At 45.6% G+C, this 18,285-nt stretch overlaps 3 protein-coding genes across 5 annotated transcripts in view; 1 reads left to right on the top strand and 2 right to left on the bottom strand.

Moving 5' to 3' along the window:
• Positions 1-18,285, top strand: part of LOC140752099 (zwei Ig domain protein zig-8-like) — a 265,041-nt gene that overhangs the window by 215,521 nt on the left and 31,235 nt on the right. The gene's annotated exons all lie outside the window — the stretch shown is intronic.
• On the bottom strand, positions 2,248-7,291 carry LOC140752569 (uncharacterized). The gene has a single exon (XM_073086908.1). It carries the CDS (start codon positions 6,721-6,723, stop codon positions 2,248-2,250), a length of 4,476 nt encoding a protein of 1,491 aa, XP_072943009.1. The 5' UTR covers positions 6,724-7,291.
• LOC140752570 (uncharacterized) lies at positions 7,771-13,287 on the bottom strand. The gene is made up of 6 exons (XM_073086909.1): positions 12,578-13,287; positions 11,852-12,478; positions 11,345-11,614; positions 8,857-10,927; positions 8,212-8,403; positions 7,771-8,091 (listed from the first exon to the last, which is right to left on the bottom strand). The coding sequence occupies exons 1-6, from the start codon at positions 13,285-13,287 to the stop codon at positions 7,771-7,773; spliced, it is 4,191 nt and encodes a 1,396-aa protein (XP_072943010.1).

Genomic DNA, 18,285 nt, shown 5'->3' on the forward strand with positions numbered 1-18,285 from the left:
GGTGTGGTGAGTGTCAAGCTCATCTGGGCGGAGCCCGACGGGGCACCGCGCTATGAGGACTCCGGTTGCAATCCGTTGGAGATCCCGGAGTCCTCTACGCAACGCCGAGGACGGCCATCGGGGGGGTTTTAATGCGGCAAAAATCGCACATAACCCTGTGTCGCTCCCACGGCACCGGGTACCTTTTCAAGGAAAAAAAAGACTTCAATTCAATTTGAGGTGCAGATGTCCATGGGCGGCAGTAACCACTTACCATTAGATGAAGTACATGCTCGTTTTCTACCCTAATCGTATAAAAACCTCAGGTAGGAATCTAAATCTTATCTGGGGTTAATGACAGATGTTTATGGCCCGCATTGATTGCTTACTATTAGATCAACTGTAAACTTAAATCTTATAATAACAGAAAAGGAGAAATTCTTGCATCTTAAGAAAGTGATCTAATAAAATATCCACCGTAGGTACCTAGAAACCCAATATCTATGTAAATATAGGAAACTTGCGAAACGCTATCATAATGATAGAAGCGAGCGACGCCAGATGCTAATCCTATTTTTACAGGCACAATAGCTATAAGTAGGAGGAGGGTTCCCTAAATTGGGGTCCATATTTGTTCAGGCGGAACGCTTCTAAAGGTCTTGCGTGAGAACTTGGGTACGTACATGTTATTATGTTATACAGAGTTATATGCTTACATAGGTAAAGGTCTAAAAATACCTTGCGAGCTTCATATGCTTGTAACAGAAGGGTCTTGCATAGGTTTATCCTCAGATTTTTTTCAGTCTTTAAGATTTTGCTGCAGTAACTACAACTAGTTCTGCGTCGTGACGGTGGTAAAGTGATAACCTAGTGGTTGAGACTCGGCCTCTCAATCGAAAGGTCTGGGGTTCGTCTCCCAGAGTCGTGCCTCTGAATTTTCAAAATTTGTCAGGAAATGTGTGGGTATGTATGTATCACGCCTTACATGACATGACGCGTGGTATGACAGGACCACTGGCGTTATGCCATTTATTGGTTAGGGTTAGCAAAATATTTTTTCTACCTTACATTTAGTACAACAGAAAATGTTTATATTCTCCAAATCAATGAAGCGTGCAGTATTTTGGTCACTAGCGGTCACCCATCCAACAATTGACCGCGTCCGATCTTGCTTAACTTTCATCCGTGTTTACCTACACAAGCTGCTGATAAAAACGTCGTCGTTGACAAGCTCCAAAAAGATTGTTTTTCCTAAAAGGCTGTTGCCAAAAGTCTGTCTAAAGTAGAATAACCAAGCAAGTTCATTCGTAACCACTTGTGGCGGTCCTGTAACAGAAAAGTTTAGGTCCTTTTTCAGGCCCTTGGAGACTGGCCAAGAAAGGATATTGAAGATGAATTCGTGAAATCAAAAACTGAAGTAAAAAAAGTGTGTGTGTGTCAGCTACGACGCACGATTGGAGTTTACTCCTTACGAATGATAATTATGATATATATCGAATAGAAAAAAGGGTAGGTAAATGAACGCATCTGCTAAAATGATAAGTGTGACGTATCGGGAGAGGTGCCGGTCGACCGAAGAAAACCTTCCAATGTTCTTATCTTTCAAATGCGTATATTTCCATAGAAGCTCAGAATTCGACTGTACATAGTTCGCAAATCGGACCTATATTTATACCCCGAATTAAGGTACGGAACGCGCGACAGGTCTCACTAGTAATATGCCTCTGTAGGCCAATGGCGTGCGAGCATATACCTATCTCGCTTCACGCGTCTCTTTCTGTCTTTCGGACCTGTCGCGACGTGTCCAAGGATAATTCGGGGTTCACAAGGTTACAAGGTTATAATGGTGACACGTGTAACTGGCACGTGTAACTGACACGTATAACTATTTTCGTTACTATTCATATTTTAATTATTTCTAAAACTATTCTAACTAATAAAACAACCTATTCTATCAAATTACATTCTTATAAATATCCCTAATACCTAATATAGATTATCTTTTATTTTCAATTAAAACTCTTATTATACATAACTAATTCTAACGGGTTGAAGACGTCGCTAACAATCTCCCCCCAGTGTTCGGCGGTCCGGACACTCCATTCTCAGGTGGCGGCGTCTGGTTCACCACGATGAGTCGGGACACCGGTCGGCGCAGCGTTCCGCCCCTTGTTCGCACGTCGACGATGCGGATTCTCCCGTCAGGCCCAGGGAATGTCTTCTCGATTTGCCCCCGCGGCCATGTGTTGCGCGGGAGCGTGGCGTCGGTTATGATGACTCGACCTTCGATGTCCGGCTCCGGAGTCGAAGAATTCCGTCATCGTTCAGAGTGACGTCCACATTTCCCAACCGGCTGGAACGTTCGATTGGTTTATTTCGTTTCATGCTATTTATTTCGCGTTCCAATGCTTCATCTTGACTGTTTCTTATTAATGTCGCTCCTGCCTTCTTTAAATACTTGCGGTCGATACACAGGTGAGTTTCATTAGCCTTCTTTTCGGAGTTTTCTTTGTTGCATTTCCTTCGACACATGTCTATAAACATATGAACCCTGGCCGTCGTCCTCAGAAGGCGCCACCAATTACTGAACTTGCGAGGGTCGAGCAACTTCTCTTTTTCATTAACGGCGGCGATGGTGCAGGCACTCTTTTTCTTTATTTCAGAGTCATCTTCTTGTTTCAGTATCTTCTTTACGGGCCAGTCAGATTTCGGACCGTAAAGGAACGCGGTACCTCTGAACCATCTTGCCTCTTCGTTGAAGTCTCGTGGGGTGTTCCTAGTCGCATCATCAGCTGGGTTGTCCTTGGTGGATACCCACCTCCATTCGTTCGGCTTGGAGAGTTCTTCTATGGCGGCGAGTCTATGTGCAATGAACACCTTGAATCGTCGTGGGTCCGCCTTCAGCCATTGTAGAACGGTCGTGGAGTCCGACCAGAATACTCTACTGGTAACAGTGAGATCGGTTTCTTCGCATACGGACGCAGCCAGTCTTGCACCCAACAGAGCAGCTTGTAGTTCGAGGCGGGGAATCGATGTGGCTTTCACTGGGGCCACTCGCGCCTTCCCAGCCATCAGCCTGATGTTGACCTCCCCGTTGTCAGCTGTTGACCTCCAATACACGGCGGCGGCGTATGCGGTTTCACTGGCGTCGACGAAGGTGTGTACTTCGCCCGATCTCGTTGTTGGTGCTAGACATCGAGGTATCTTCAAGCAGCTCAAGGACTTGACGTTCCCAGCGTATTCTTCCCAGGCGCGATGCTGTTCCTCATTGACTTCTTCGTCCCACTGGACTCCGGTTCTCCAGAGGTCTTGTATGATTCTTTTCCCCATTATCAGGACTGGGGTAGCGAGTCCAAGCGGGTCGAAGGTAGACATTACTGCGCTGGTGACTTCTCTCTTCGTGGGCTTCTTGTTGCCATTCTTGACCTCCAATGGTGTGTTTCTGAGACCGACGTTGAAGGCTAATGCGTCTTCTTGTACGAGCCACCTCATACCTAATGTTTTCTCTTCTTCTTGGCCAAGTCTTTTTTCTTTAATATTCTCGTTCGCGTCTATCTTGGCTAAGGCTTCTTCTTTATTGCTGGCCCATTGCTTCAATATGAATCCAGCCTTCTTGTGCACTTGATTTACTTCGTCAGCAACGGATGCCGCCTCTTCCGTTGTAGAAAAGCTCTGTTGGTAATCATCCATATAATGGTTGCGGATGATTGCTCGGGCTGCCCTCGGATGTTCCTTTGCATGTTGCTCCGCGTTGATGTTCTTCACGTAGATAGCCGTTGCTGGAGAAGACGCGGCTCCGAAGATTACAGACTTCATTCTATATTCTTTGGGCTTCGATCCTCGGTCTTCACCTCGCCAAAGAAAGCGTAGGCTGTCGCGGTCTTCCTCTCTTATCTGGATTTGCAGGAACATTTCTTTCACGTCAGCGACGACTGCTACGGGCCCCTCTCGGAATCGTATTAATACCCCAAAGAGAGATTGGAGTAGGTCTGGACCTGGTAGCAGCGCGTCGTTCAGGCTCTTCCCTTCATGCTTAGCGGCGGCGTCGAATACTATTCGAATCTTCCCTTTCAATGGATGTTTCACGGCGAAATGAGGAAGATAGAAAGTCCGGCCCATTGTGATGTTCTCCGGTGCTTCTTCGGCGTACGCGCTCGTCAAGAGGTTACCTAGTTGCTTGCTATATTCTTCATTGAGTGTTGCGTCTCTGTCCAGTTTTCTTTCAACACCCAGCAGCCTGTTGCGAGCTTGAGTGTAGTTATTGGGCAACCTCTCGTCTTCAGATTTCCACAGAAGCCCGGACTCGTATCTTCCATCTGGTAACTGCCTTGTAGATTCTTTAAGTATCTTCAACGCTCGTTCATCTGCATCGTTGCTAGGACGTCGTTCTCTTATTCCAATTGAGTCTAATTCTAAGTGCTTCTTAATTAATTCTTCAAGTGATTCTTCTTTATTATTTATTCGACAATGGTTGATGAAGTGAACTGAAGCTATCCCGGTGTGGCCCCCGTGAAGTACCCAACCCAGGCTTGTGAGAGAAGCCACAGGTTCGCTTCGTTTCCCTTTCACGATCTTCCTTGAGACTATGAGGTCCCAGTTGTCCTGACCGATGAGCAGTGCGGGCCTTCCTTTTTCATATACCAATTCATTCTTTAAATTCTTCAGATGGTCGCATCGTTCAATAGATTTCCCATCTACATATTGAGGTGACAACTTCAGTTCTTCAACGGTGCGCACGCCTCTCAAGGCTCGTTTGTCCCTCCTGTGTATGCCTCTTATCTTCAGATCCATTTTCTGTGACTTTTCTTTGGTGATTATTTTCCCACCGACGGTTTCCAATATTAATTCTTTTTCTTCCCCCGTGGCCCCAATACGTGAGGCGATGGAGGCGTCCAGCAGGGAAACCGTTGAGCCCTCGTCTAGTAGTGCTAATACGCGGGCTGATCCTTTGGGTCCGTAGATATCGACAGGCATCATCTTCAAATAAATTCTTGCCCCATCCGCTGCGGCGTAGACGGGACGAACATCTTCTATTTCCTTCGCTTGATTACAGGGGGACGGTGCGAGCTTCTGTTGTTGCGTAGACGGTGCTGTTGTGCGAGTCAGCTCCGAGTGCAACAACGTGTGGTGCGGTTTCTTACATTTTCTGCACGGCTGTGCTTTACAATTCGTTCGTACGTGTCTCAGTCGCAGACACTTGAAACATAAACGCTTCTGTTTCGCTATTTCCCATTTCTCATCGGTTGTTGCTTCCTTAAAATTCTTGCATTCGGTGAGCCAGAGTTCTCCATTGCAATGGAAGCAGTTCTTCTTATATGGTTCCGATGACGTTGCTACAATGTGCGTTTCTTCTTCGTCATCTTGCGTTGTGTGGACAGGGAATCTTCTTTGCCCGAACCTCTTCTTAATCAGTTCGGGCGGTGCAAACGATCCACACAAATCAGCTTCAGAATTGAGGAACTTCTTAAGTTTCACCAGTTCTGGTTCATCGTGGCCCATGCTGGCGTTGAAGTCGAACCATCGATACCGAAGTATGGGTGACAGCTTCTCAATGACGACTCTTGTGATCTCCGGTGAATATAAATACTGGACTTTCTTCAAAGCTTCTATCGTTGTAACGGCGTTGCTGACTTGACTCGCGAATGCGCAGATGTCCCTGGGTGCGTCGCTAATACGGGGTAAGTCCTTCATCCTTTCAACTTCTGCGAGAACTAGTTGCTCTGGTCTCCCGAAACGACGTTCTAACGCGGCGAGGATTTCTTGAGGTTCCGACGATGCGAAAAGCAGGCTTCGTATTGCTTCTCTGGCGGCTCCCTTTATTGTTCTTCTTAGGCGAGCCATGTTCTGTACGTCGTTAAACTGCTCCGCGCTGTCCATATATGACCTCTTGAAAGGCAGCCATTCTTCGTTAGATCCGTTGAAGTCGGGTAAGTCCCATACCTTATGGGCCGCAGGCGTTGGTTGCGTTGTGCGCGCGGCGACGATAATGGCGTCGGCGAGTTCTTTAAGTTCGCTCTTGTGTGAAGGTACTTCCTTTTCATTCGCGGCTTCCACGTAAGACGCGGTGTGTTGGACCCATTGTTCGATGTGCGAGTGACGTTCAGCTTCGAATTCGTTGTCTACTTCATCTTCGGAGTCGCATTGTGCAAGTTCCAGTTCGGTGCGTGCGAGGGCTGCAGCGGTCTCCGCGGCCGCTAGCTGCTTTTTCTGAAGTTCCACTTGTGCTCTGAGTTCTGCCTTGCGTGACCTTGAGGATCTGGTCGTCCGAGGGACCACGGTGTCTGAAGACGCGAACGGAGGGACGCTAGGCCTTCCAATGTTCTTCAGATGCGTGTGTGGTTCGTGGTGCGGGATGCTCGCGGGTGCGGGCATCGTAGTCGCGGGATTCGTGGACACGCTGCGTGCGGGCGCAGTCGCGGTCGGTGCGGTGCGCGTAGTTCTACTCGTCGTTGTGGTCGCGGTCGCGGTCGCGGTCGTAGTCGTAGTCGTAGTCGTCGCGCTCGGTGCCTCGGTCGCGGTGGCGTCGGCGGCGGCTGCGGTCGCGGCCGTCGTGGCGCGCGTTCTTCTTCCATGCGTCGAGGCGGATGCGGCGGTTGAGGCGGTGGCGATCGTGTGACGAGATGTGGACGTTGACGCAGTCACGGTGTCCGTAGGTGTGAAAATCGACCAGTCCGTTCTTGATTCTTCTGAGCTTCGTTCTTCCTGCTTGGAGCGTGACGGTGACCTTGAACGAACGGTAGGCATCTTCGGTTTTTTCTTCTCTTCCCTATCCGACGTAGAAGGACCAAACAATGTGACGTATCGGGAGAGGTGCCGGTCGACCGAAGAAAACCTTCCAATGTTCTTATCTTTCAAATGCGTATATTTCCATAGAAGCTCAGAATTCGACTGTACATAGTTCGCAAATCGGACCTATATTTATACCCCGAATTAAGGTACGGAACGCGCGACAGGTCTCACTAGTAATATGCCTCTGTAGGCCAATGGCGTGCGAGCATATACCTATCTCGCTTCACGCGTCTCTTTCTGTCTTTCGGACCTGTCGCGACGTGTCCAAGGATAATTCGGGGTTCACAAGGTTACAAGGTTATAATGGTGACACGTGTAACTGGCACGTGTAACTGACACGTGTAACTCTTTTCGTTACTATTCATATTTTAATTATTTCTAAAACTATTCTAACTAATAAAACAACCTATTCTATCAAATTACATTCTTATAAATATCCCTAATACCTAATATAGATTATCTTTTATTTTCAATTAAAACTCTTATTATACATAACTAATTCTAACGGGTTGAAGACGTCGCTAACAATAAGAGAAACAAACATATATCTGTAATTATTCGGATTATTTATATTACTTCAATAATGCGTATTACATAAAGTATTGTTGAGTACGGGTTTGCAATAAAAACTCCAATTGAATTTTTCTTCCTGTATTTTCTTTTCTTGACCATTTATTCACAATTCTTCTATTTTCCGGAGCGTGCCGGACCCTATTTCTAGCCACCTTAAGTGGCAAAGTGAGTGTTACAACTGACGGGGGGCTAACGCAGCAGTCGCTCTTATTCCCGTCTCGCTCACTTCCTATAGCCCTCTCTCTCTAACACGCTATCTCGCTCATACATGTCCCTCTCTTTCTATCCTAGGGGTTTTTATATTTTTCCTTTATTTATTTACATAAAACTTATTTCTAATACATAACAAAACGTAATATAACATAAACCTTAACTAAATAACAATTTATGCATTTAAAAAACAATTTACAATCACAACTTAAGACTATTTTATTCGCCGTCCGCAACATCCTCCCCCCGGCGCAGCTCCGTCGTAGCCCTCCCTATCTGGAGGACGGCGAGCTTCACCACGGGCCTCCTGAAGACTCCTCCCCTGGTCCTCACGTCTGCTGAGCGAACGATGCCGTCGGGCCCCTCGTGCACTCGCTCGACGATGCCGCGTGGCCATGTGTTGCGGGGTAGCGTGTTGTCGACCACGATGACCAGGTCGCCGACCCGTAGTTGTCGTGATGCCCTTGTCTCTTGTCCTCGAGGTATCAGCGTCGGCAGGTACTCCTTGACCCACCGCCCCCAGAACTGGTCCGCCAGCGCCTGTGCTTTTCTCCACACGCTGCGGTCGGCTTCCTCGCAGGGTCCCGTCAGCGGCAGCCCGGTCGACGACCCAATCAGGAAGTGGTTGGGGGTTAGTGCTTCTGAGTCGGCGGGATCCACGGAGACGTGCGTGAGTGGCCGAGCGTTGACACAGTACTCGGCCTCCACCAGTAGGGTTTGAAGGACTTCTTCTTTGGGTGACTTCTCGTTCAGTGTGGTGCTCAGCGCGGTCTTGACTGACCGCACGAGCCGCTCCCATGCCCCGCCCATGTGCGGAGCCCCCGGTGGGATGAAACGCCAGCTGGTTCCATACTGTAGACAGAAGTTATGTAGCTCCGGACCCCATGCCCGGTACGCGTTTCTTAGCTCGACGTCAGCACCTCTGAAGTTCGTTGCGTTGTCTGAGAAGATCACCTGTGGCCATCCTCTTCTGGCGGCCATCCTTCGGAGTGCCATAATTGCCGAGTCGGTCGACAGCGATGACACCAACTCCAAATGCACTGCTCGTGTAGTTAAGCAGGTAAACAGTGCGCACCATCTCTTCTCATGTCGGCGCCCAATAGTGACTGTTAGGGGGCCGAAGTAATCCACGCCGCAGTAGTTGAACGGTCGATGCCCTGGACTTGTCCTCTCTTCTGGTAAGTCCCCTCGTGGCGGTGTTTGCGGCGTTGCTTTCCTTATTTTGCACAATTGACATTCCTTAGCCATTTTTCTTACTGTCGGTCGTAGTCGAAATATAACGTATTTTTGTCGCAGCTCGTTTACGACCCTCTCGTTGTTAGCGTGTCCGGCGTTTCGATGGTAGTCCATCACTAGTAGGCGTGTGAAGGGGTGACCACCATCCAATATTACAGGTCGGTTCGAGTGCGTCGACGTCTTAGAGGCTCCTATTCTGCCTCGGGCCTTCAGTGTTCCTTCTTCGATGACGGGGTCCAACTTCGCTAGTTTACTATGCCGGTGTAAGTGCTGTCCAGCCCGCAGTCTACGTAGATCTTCGCCGAAGGAGTCCTGTTGTGCTTGTCGTATCCACCGCAGCTCGGCGTCTTGTATGTGGGAGACTTCTAACAGCAGGCTTCTGTTCTTTGTTCTTAGCTTCTGTACGTAGAGTTGAACTAGCGCTGTGGCCCTTATGAGTCGTCTGTAGGCGGAGAACCTCGTTATGTCCGGCAGGCAGCCCATGCGGTCCGTGATGTCGTCTGTGGTGATGGTGTACGCCGCCTCTTCTGAAGTGTCACTGCTTGTAGCTTCGGTAGGCCATTCCTCCTCTGGTAAGCTCAGGAATGACGGCCCGGTGAACCATCGGTCTGCGCCAGTGATCTTCTTCGTTTCGATTCGCGTGGCGTCGTCGGCTACGTTGTCAGCCGTGGGCACCCAGCGCCAATCTTCCACCTGGGACAGCTCGCCTATCTCCGCCAGTCGATGCGCCACGAACGGTGTGTACTTCTTCTTATCGTTCCTTATCCAATGAAGTACCGTCTTGGAGTCCGTCCAGTAGTAGACTCGCCCTGGTTTCCATTCGTGTTCCTTCAGGATGGTGCTCGCCATACGCGCCCCGATGAGTGCTGCCTGTAGCTCCAACCTGGGAATCGTGAGTAACTTCAACGGCGCCACCTTAGCCTTGCCCATGACTTGTACAACTTCCACGGTGCCATCCTTATGGGTGATCCTCCAATACGCCGTGGTCGCGTAGGCCTGTTCACTCGCGTCGTTGAATATGTGCAGCTGTAGCTCTGAGCTCGGAGTCATGTCGCGGCTGTAGCAACGTGGTAAGGCCAAGTTCGAGATGTCTTGTAGTCCGGCGACCCATTGCTGGAACTCTTCGGCTTCCTCCCTAGGTAGCTCTTCATCCCAGCCGACCTTCTTGACCCATAGTTGCTGTAGCAATATCTTCCCGGTGATCGTATACTGGCTTACGAGGCCCAGGGGATCGTAGATTGACATGACGGCGCTCAGTGCTTCACGCTTGGTCGGTGCTCGCTGTTGACACTTGACTTCGGTGGGGACCCTCTTAATGTCCGTATTGAAGCCTATGGTATCTTCGCTCGGGTTCCACCTTAGTCCCAGGGTCTTCTCCGACTGGTGTGTCGTCAGTTGCACGTTGACATTCTTCGATTTCTTCGTGTCGGGAATACTCGCGAGGACAGCTGGGCTATTGGAGTTCCATCCCCGCAGATTGAAGCTGGCTTGTTCGTGTACATGAATGACGTCCCTTATGACCTTTATAGCTTCCTCTTCTGACTGAAAGCTATCTAAATAGTCATCCATGTAATGGCGTTCCCTTATGGCTCGCGCAGCTTCCGGGTATCCCTCTTCGTAATCGGCGGCATTCTTGTTTCTCACGCTGTGAGCGAGGTACGGCGAACTCGAGGCCCCAAATATCATTGACGTCATCTTGTACTTGCGCGGGGCTTCACTGGACTCGTCCCGCCACAGGAACATCTGGGCTGGTTGATCTTCGCTACGTATCTTCACTCGGAGGAACATTTCTTCTATGTCCGCCGTCACCGCGATCTTCTTTTCGCGGAAACCAAACAGAATCTTAATCAGAGACGCCAACAGGTCGGGCCCCTCCAGCAGGTAGTCGTTCAAGCTGACTCCGTTAATCTTGGCCGCTGCGTCGAATACCATTCGTATCTTGTTTGGCTTGTTAATGTTGACAACCGCGAAGTGAGGTAAGTACCACTTGACGTTACTTCTTTCTTCGTTGCCGTCGCATGCTTCTGCGTAACCCTTCTTCAGCAGGTTATCCACTTGAGCGCTGTATTCCTTCTTGAATGTGGGCTCATTTTCCATCTTCTTTTCCAATGTGCGTAACCTCTTGTATGCTTGCTCGTAGCTGTCGGGGAGTGTGGGGTTGTCAGTTTTCCACGGTAGACCCACTTCGAAGTGTCCGTCCTTCCGTCTGGCGGTCGCCTCGAAGATGTCGCTGGCTCTCTTGTCGTACTTGTTAATCTTCTCTTTCGTAGATACGCCGAGCGAGTCCACGTCGAAATGCGACTCGACGAGCTTCTGTAACTGTATGTCGCCCGTGCAGACGTGAAGCACGGCCGCCTGGTCCTGGTAGACGAACCTCCTAGGTACCGACCCATGTAGAACCCATCCCAGCTTTGTTCTTGATGCGGCAGGTTCGTTCTTCTTGCCGGCGCGCAGCTGTCGGGACACTATTAAGTGCCAATTGTCGGTGCCTATTAGTATGCGAGGTCGAGCTTCCCCCGTGCTGATTTTCTCCCTTACGACTCGCAGGTGTGCATACCGCTCCAGGTTCTGAGGTACGCGCTGATGATGCAATTGAAGTCCCTTCACCGTGCGGGCTGTCACGGAGTATGCTTCATGTTCGTGTAGACCTTTGATTTGAATCTTGACCGCCTTGCTGTCGATTCTTCTTTGTTCATTGATACCTCTTATGTTTAGAGGTTGGTTCGGTCCGCCGCTGGTGAGGTGACTTGCCAATTCTTCATCTATAAGGGTTACCGTAGACCCCTCGTCCAGGAGGGCGTGCGTCCTTATCTCCCCCCGTGGACCGCTGAGTTTTACTTCACATGTCTTCAATAGCACCGCTCTTGGTGCCACCTTTGATGTGACGCTCATGACCGCTGCGGGTGCACCCTGATCTGTGCACTCAGAAGTCTCCACCCTCCTGGCGGGCTCTGCAGTCTTGTGTAGGATGGCGTGATGCTGCATGCTACACCCGTCGACTCCGCACGGCTTCGCTCTGCATGTGGTTCTACTGTGTCTTCGTGTCATGCATTTGAAGCATAACCGCTGTTCCTTCGCCCAATTCCACCTGTCGTTGATGGTGAGTTCCTTCAGCTGAGGGCACTTCGGAGTGTGATGGCTTGTAGACTGGCATCGTAGACAGCTAGGTGTTCGCTCTTCACGCGTCGATTCACTCGTAGAATAGACCTTCTCCCGAGGTGCTGTCCTCCTTACTGGCCTCTCCCCTCTGAGAAGCCCCGGAGCGCTGTTCCTCGCCGTGTGCGTGTAGCGTAGTACCCTGTCTGCTTCACCCATCAGGAACTCCGAGAGTATTGTGATTTCGTCGCTGTATGCAATCTTCCCTTCGTTGATCGCCGCGTATTCCGCCCATTTGCTCACCAGGTGAGGGCTTAGCTTCTCCATTACATCCCTTATCAGTAATGGATTTCGTAGATAACCACGGTGGTCCACACTCTTCATAGTGTAGACGACGTTCTGTAACTTGATGGCCAATTCATTCAATTCGCTGCTGGAGTTGCCGACCTTGGGGAGTCTCTTCAGTTCTTCCATTGCTTTATCGAAGATATATTCAGGTCGACCGTATTTCATTTCTAGCGTCTTCATTATGCTGTCCGGGTGAGTCGCCGTGTACAGTTGAGAGAGCACTGTCTCTCTCGCTTCCCCACGGAGACTGTTTCGAAGCCGCAATAAATTTTCTGTGGCGCTGAATTTGTAGAGACGCGTCGAATCTTCTATTGCTGCTTTGAAGGGTAGCCACTCCATGACGGACCCGGAGAATGCTGGGAGCTCCGACGTTTGCCGCGGCGGGGGTCGTACGTGCATCATCTTCTCTAAGGCGTTTGCTAATTGTTCGATGCCCCTTCCCCTCTGCCGAGGCCGTTCCTCCCCCCGTACTTCTAACGGGGGAGGTAGGACCTCCTGTTCCCTGTGTACTTGCGCTCCGGCGTGTTCGTGGCTCTTGTTCACCCAGTCGTGTATTCTTTCTTGGTCGCAGATAGTTTCCCCCCCCTCTTCCGCTTCGATCGCAGAGATTTCCGCTTCTAGCCGCTTCTTTACTAGCGTCTTCTTAAGTTGTATTCTTCTTTCTTCTAATTCAGCTAGCTCCTTTTCCGCTTCGTATTCGACTAGCCTAACTCGTGCCGCGACGCTGACCGACGAACGATGCGAACGTATACTGGGCGCCGCGCTATATGCCGGAGACGTGGGCCGGCATATAGGCGACTTGGAGCGCGACGGTATCTCTTGCGACGTGGGGTGCTCGGGGTGCGCGGTGCTGCGTACAGGTGAGCGCTCGAGGACCCTTCCTGGTGGGATCCTCCCGACGGATGTTCCGGCGGGCGTCCCGGTGAGGACTGCGGTCGATGGCGATCTCGGCGATTCTTCATATATACGGTGGAACAGCCCCCGCCCACCTGGCGGAGGGTGCTCCGATTCGCCGATGCCGGACTCGGAGTGGGTCTTCTTGCTTCGTGTGTTCATTGTAGACGCGCTGGTTGCTTCTTTTTTCTGTATCCGCCGATCGAAGGACCAATGTTGAGTACGGGTTTGCAATAAAAACTCCAATTGAATTTTTCTTCCTGTATTTTCTTTTCTTGACCATTTATTCACAATTCTTCTATTTTCCGGAGCGTGCCGGACCCTATTTCTAGCCACCTTAAGTGGCAAAGTGAGTGTTACAACTGACGGGGGGCTAACGCAGCAGTCGCTCTTATTCCCGTCTCGCTCACTTCCTATAGCCCTCTCTCTCTAACACGCTATCTCGCTCATACATGTCCCTCTCTTTCTATCCTAGGGGTTTTTATATTTTTCCTTTATTTATTTACATAAAACTTATTTCTAATACATAACAAAACGTAATATAACATAAACCTTAACTAAATAACAATTTATGCATTTAAAAAACAATTTACAATCACAACTTAAGACTATTTTATTCGCCGTCCGCAACAAGTATGTTACAAAATAATATAAAATAGCGCCATCTAGTGGCAAGTTTTATAAATTGTAAGTTTGCAAGTTTATCAATCTATGTATTTTGGTTCCAAATATTATAATGGTAACTTAATATAATTGTTTATTGTAATTGTTAAAGTAAATTTTAATATAATATAATTATTTATATTTAAAACAATGTTAAACGTTTTATAACTTAAAACTTAATAATTATAATTTCTTTGCCTATAAAATATCCTTGTTGCAATTTACGGATGAAATTTATATGAGACTCAATAAACATGTTATTATATGTAATTTGGATTGTTTCTGAATGTTTTATAATTCTAGAATTCATTTAAAACGTATTGCTAATTTTATATAACTTATTTTGAACATAATTCATTAGCAATAATTCTGTAATAAATATTAAATAATACTGTTTTGATTTTGCCCGTTTATCGTTGATAGATGGTGCTGATCAATAATGCATCCATTTTTATAAGTTAAATTAATATATCAGTAACTTACAAAAGCCTCTTTATGTTAAAAACTTATTATGCTAATATTATATCTTATTCAATTGCTTACTGATTTTATATGTTACTCTTCTTTAAAAACGTTCATAAAAGATTGTTAATCATATTATGGCGCCAATGTTCATATTTTTCACAGTGTTTATAAATGATCAAACCTATAACTTAATTTATGCAAAAATGTAAACAAATTAGTTAATGACGTTTTAATGTTTTATATATTGCTAATTATTTTTATTGTAATAATTACTTTCATATGGGATTTGAACTTACTGTATTTTAAATTAATAAAAGCACTCTTGATTCATATTTTGGTTTCCGTTACGCCTCAACTTTTCGTGTTACACTTGATTTTACTCCTCATAAAATTTCCGTACCGGGCCTTATAACTCAAATCGTTTCTTAAGGAGTAAACTCCAAAAATATTTAGAAAATGAAGTTTTTAGATCGTTTATGAATGAAACGATATTTCTCCGCACTTTTTCTTCCATTTCGTGTTTTGCACCACTAAACTGCGCATTTCGGCATTGTTTCGCGTAAATTACATCATGACAGCGTGGTATGACAGGCTGACAGAATTATCAGCCGTTTAAGCCATTTAATGGCTTCCTTCAATTACAAGGCGATGAGATATCTATACTTATCTATGCTTTTAGCAGACTAGTTACCTACAGCTGTACTTTTTACTCGTACACGTTTGATTGTTCGTTTACTCGTACGTAATGTTGTTCGAGTATTACATATACTCGAACAACATTACCTGACTATTTTTGTATTTGCTTACGTATTTCCCATACATTTCCAATCAGTGTTTTATACAGTCTGCGGGGCGCTCATTGTAAATGTATGAGCAAATACGTAAACAAATACAAAAATAGTCATTTTCGTTAAAACATAAAAACATACTAAGGGTACTGGGCCATATTTTTAAGGCGACGGGATTTTCTTTTTTATAATTGGTAGTTCTGACAGTCTGCTAAGTTTTGTTAAATGGGCTTATCCCTATGAGTTATTTCAGAAAATTAGAGTTGTTATCTATGAAGTTATTATAGAAAAGCTAAGAAAACGTAAATTCGAAACACAATAAGAATTGTTCTAAAGAAAAAATTCAGCAAAGAAAGTATTTATTTTTTACAAAGACTTTTTGTAGTTCTTAATTAAAAGTATTTGATCTATGTCAAGGAAAGACTAAATCCGGGACCCAAGGTCTTAGATAAAGAAAGGAATGATTAAATAGTCCTTTAAATATTAATTAAACAAAAGATATTTTATCAGATTAAGGCTTTTGTGATTTTGGACTGAAGTGCTTAAAAAATGTATACGCGATGACTTTTAAAATGTTAAGCTTTATAAATGGTAGAAGCATAAGGGAGTTTACACACGAGCGACATCTCACGACTGTCGTCATCTGTCGTCAGCGACCGATGACCAGACATGGTTGTCGGTATAAAGCAAAAACAAACGACGATCATCGCCAACGATTATCGCCAGCGAGCCGTCGACTGCTGCCGTTCGTATGTGCTCACTAGCCATCGTTGGTGACGAACTATTTGGTGTAGCTAACAGTCACTTGTGTGTTATGTTCCTAAATAATTTGATTGTGCTGATACCGTATCAACGCCTAAATATTATTAAATCTACTTTATAACAGTTTTGTTAAGCGCTACTGTGCTCTGCTTTGACGTGTGTAGTAATGTTCAGACACAGAAAGTTTTCCAGCATAGTCCTCAGGATTCCATTGTTTTCGGGGCGTCATGACATCTACTGGGCATAGTAGCCACACTAGCCACTTACCATCAGTTGGACTACGTGATCCCGTAAATTGCATAAAAAATTATAAGCATGAAAAATCGCACGCAACTTTTAACTTACATAGTTTAAGTAGGCCGCTTACTCTTTCAAATACATACATATATCAGTTATTAGAAATGTCATTACACTTGAAGTGAAGAGTGAAGTACAAAATTTTATGTTCACGACTTGAATGCGACTGAAATCAGCATGCATTCAGCTGGACTGAATAAATTAGACCAAGAAGTAACAAAAGGAGCGGTATACTATTATCTGATATATGTATATTTGTTATAGTCGTCACAATTTAATTGGCCCATTTTGACACATGCCATCGCTAGGCTCTAAGCATGTGTCATACAAATCGATAACCGAAGAAACCGTTTTTTGCGACAAATCGATTACAACCACACATAGCAATGTATAAATTACTTAATATTTGTAAACAGAATCTTTATTCTATGTTTTTCTAAATCATCTAAATATTCAATAAAAAGGAGAAGAAAATAAATTCTAGTGTAATTTAACAATTTAATCATTTTTAGAAGATTAAATAAAGCATCGGTCGTAAACTGTATTTTTTTTGTTTTATAATTCACTAAGAAACAAAGTCTTGATTATTTTATTATTGTTATGATGAAAAAGGAATAAATAATTAGTTATTGCTAATTCTAAGTTTCGATTATTTGAAAGTTAATCGATTATGGTTTCTTCCGAATGCTTTGAAGCCGCAAGCTCTAGCCGTCACGTGGTCGTAAACTGCCTACTAAAAAGTTAGTTTAAAACATGAATGACATTGAAATGGCATGTGCCAAAATGGGCCTATTAAATTGTGACGACTATAGGTTATGTGAAAGTTTCTAACTAAATGTTTATGAAATAATTCTAACATTTCACAATTAAAAATCACTATTTTCTACATATATCGCATATAATGCCATTAAAAGGCTAATAAATAATTGGCCAAGTACAAATCGAACTTGCACACGTTTCCGTACCACCAACATATTATTTTTTAGTAGGTATTTGTTATTATAGCATCCACTGAAGTAAATACATTGTGAAAATTTGACCTGCCTATCTATTATGGTTCAATAGATAAAGCGAAAAACATCGCAAAATACCCCAATTTATTTTCAACTTTTTTATTTTTAGTCTTTGTTGTTAAAGCTCCCACCTTTATACATACTCTGTAAAAAAATCAAGTGTCTATCTATTACGGTTGAAGAGATAGAGGCCTGTGACAGACGGACAGACGGGCAGACGGACAAACGGCAGACGTACAGACGGCCAGTCGTATAGACAGCGAAATCTTAGTAATAGGGTTCCGTTTTTACCCTTTGGGTATGGAAACATAAAAACGGTATTTTGATTTCATAAAATTTAAGAAAACAAAAACATAAACTGCGAAAATAGGTCGCATTTGCCGCGCCGAAAAAAGGAAATTTAAGTCATCATTTTCATTTTTTGGAAGTGCCACTAGCGCTACCATTACAAATCTAACCACACATCATATATACATATACGTCACACACGCCATACCCATAGCTGCCTATTAACAGTAGTGTCAAGCGGTGCTATGTTCTGGTTTGAAGGGTGTGGTTAAGGAGACATAATTTTCCGAGGCGTTCCAGCTTAGTCCACAGGGGTAGCGGCGTATTAGTGACCGACATCAGGATGGTAACTAATCTTATCTATGGTTGATTACATATGTCCATGGGCGGCACTAATCACTTACCATCAGGTGGACTGCATGCTCGTCTGGTACTCCTATATTAAACATATGTATATATATTAGTATTTCAAATAAGTCGTAAATATATACTCGTATGTACGACTTATTCGAAATGGAACTTTCGTATACAGAATCTACGCGATACGCCAACTAACCTACATCACTTGAATAGCTGTAAATCCCGCCCTTTACCTCCGATCCATTCAACCATTATCCGGCGATATTACAACGTGAAATCTTACGCCTCGTTAGGTCAAACCCTTTTTATCCTACTGCTGGGTACAGGTTTTAACATCTGAGTGATTTTTGAGTTTACTTTTTAGATTGAAGTAGTAAACGAGCAAGCAGTCCACCCGATGGTAGGTGGTTACTGCCGCCCATGGACATTTGTATCTAGCAACATATAGACCGGTTAGTTTACCTGAAGCTGATCACAAATACGTTGCTACTCCTGAAGACTAAAGTGGTAACTTCATATGTACC

The sequence above is a fragment of the Epargyreus clarus genome, unplaced genomic scaffold (assembly GCF_041222505.1).
Source record: "Epargyreus clarus isolate Ecla_fem2 unplaced genomic scaffold, WU_Ecla_fem_2.2 ptg000024l, whole genome shotgun sequence".
Taxonomy (NCBI): domain Eukaryota; kingdom Metazoa; phylum Arthropoda; class Insecta; order Lepidoptera; family Hesperiidae; genus Epargyreus; species Epargyreus clarus.

Coding starts and splice junctions, on each gene's coding strand:
- LOC140752569 (XM_073086908.1), bottom strand. CDS start 6,723: ATGCCTACCGTTCGTTCAAGGTCACCGTCACGCTCCAAGCAGGAAGAA.
- LOC140752570 (XM_073086909.1), bottom strand. CDS start 13,287: ATGAACACACGAAGCAAGAAGACCCACTCCGAGTCCGGCATCGGCGAA. Junction 12,479..12,577: donor GAGCTCCCAGCATTCTCCGG/GTCCGTCATGGA, acceptor GCTTCGAAACAG/TCTCCGTGGGGAAGCGAGAG. Junction 11,615..11,851: donor AATTGGGCGAAGGAACAGCG/GTTATGCTTCAA, acceptor AGTAAAACTCAG/CGGTCCACGGGGGGAGATAA.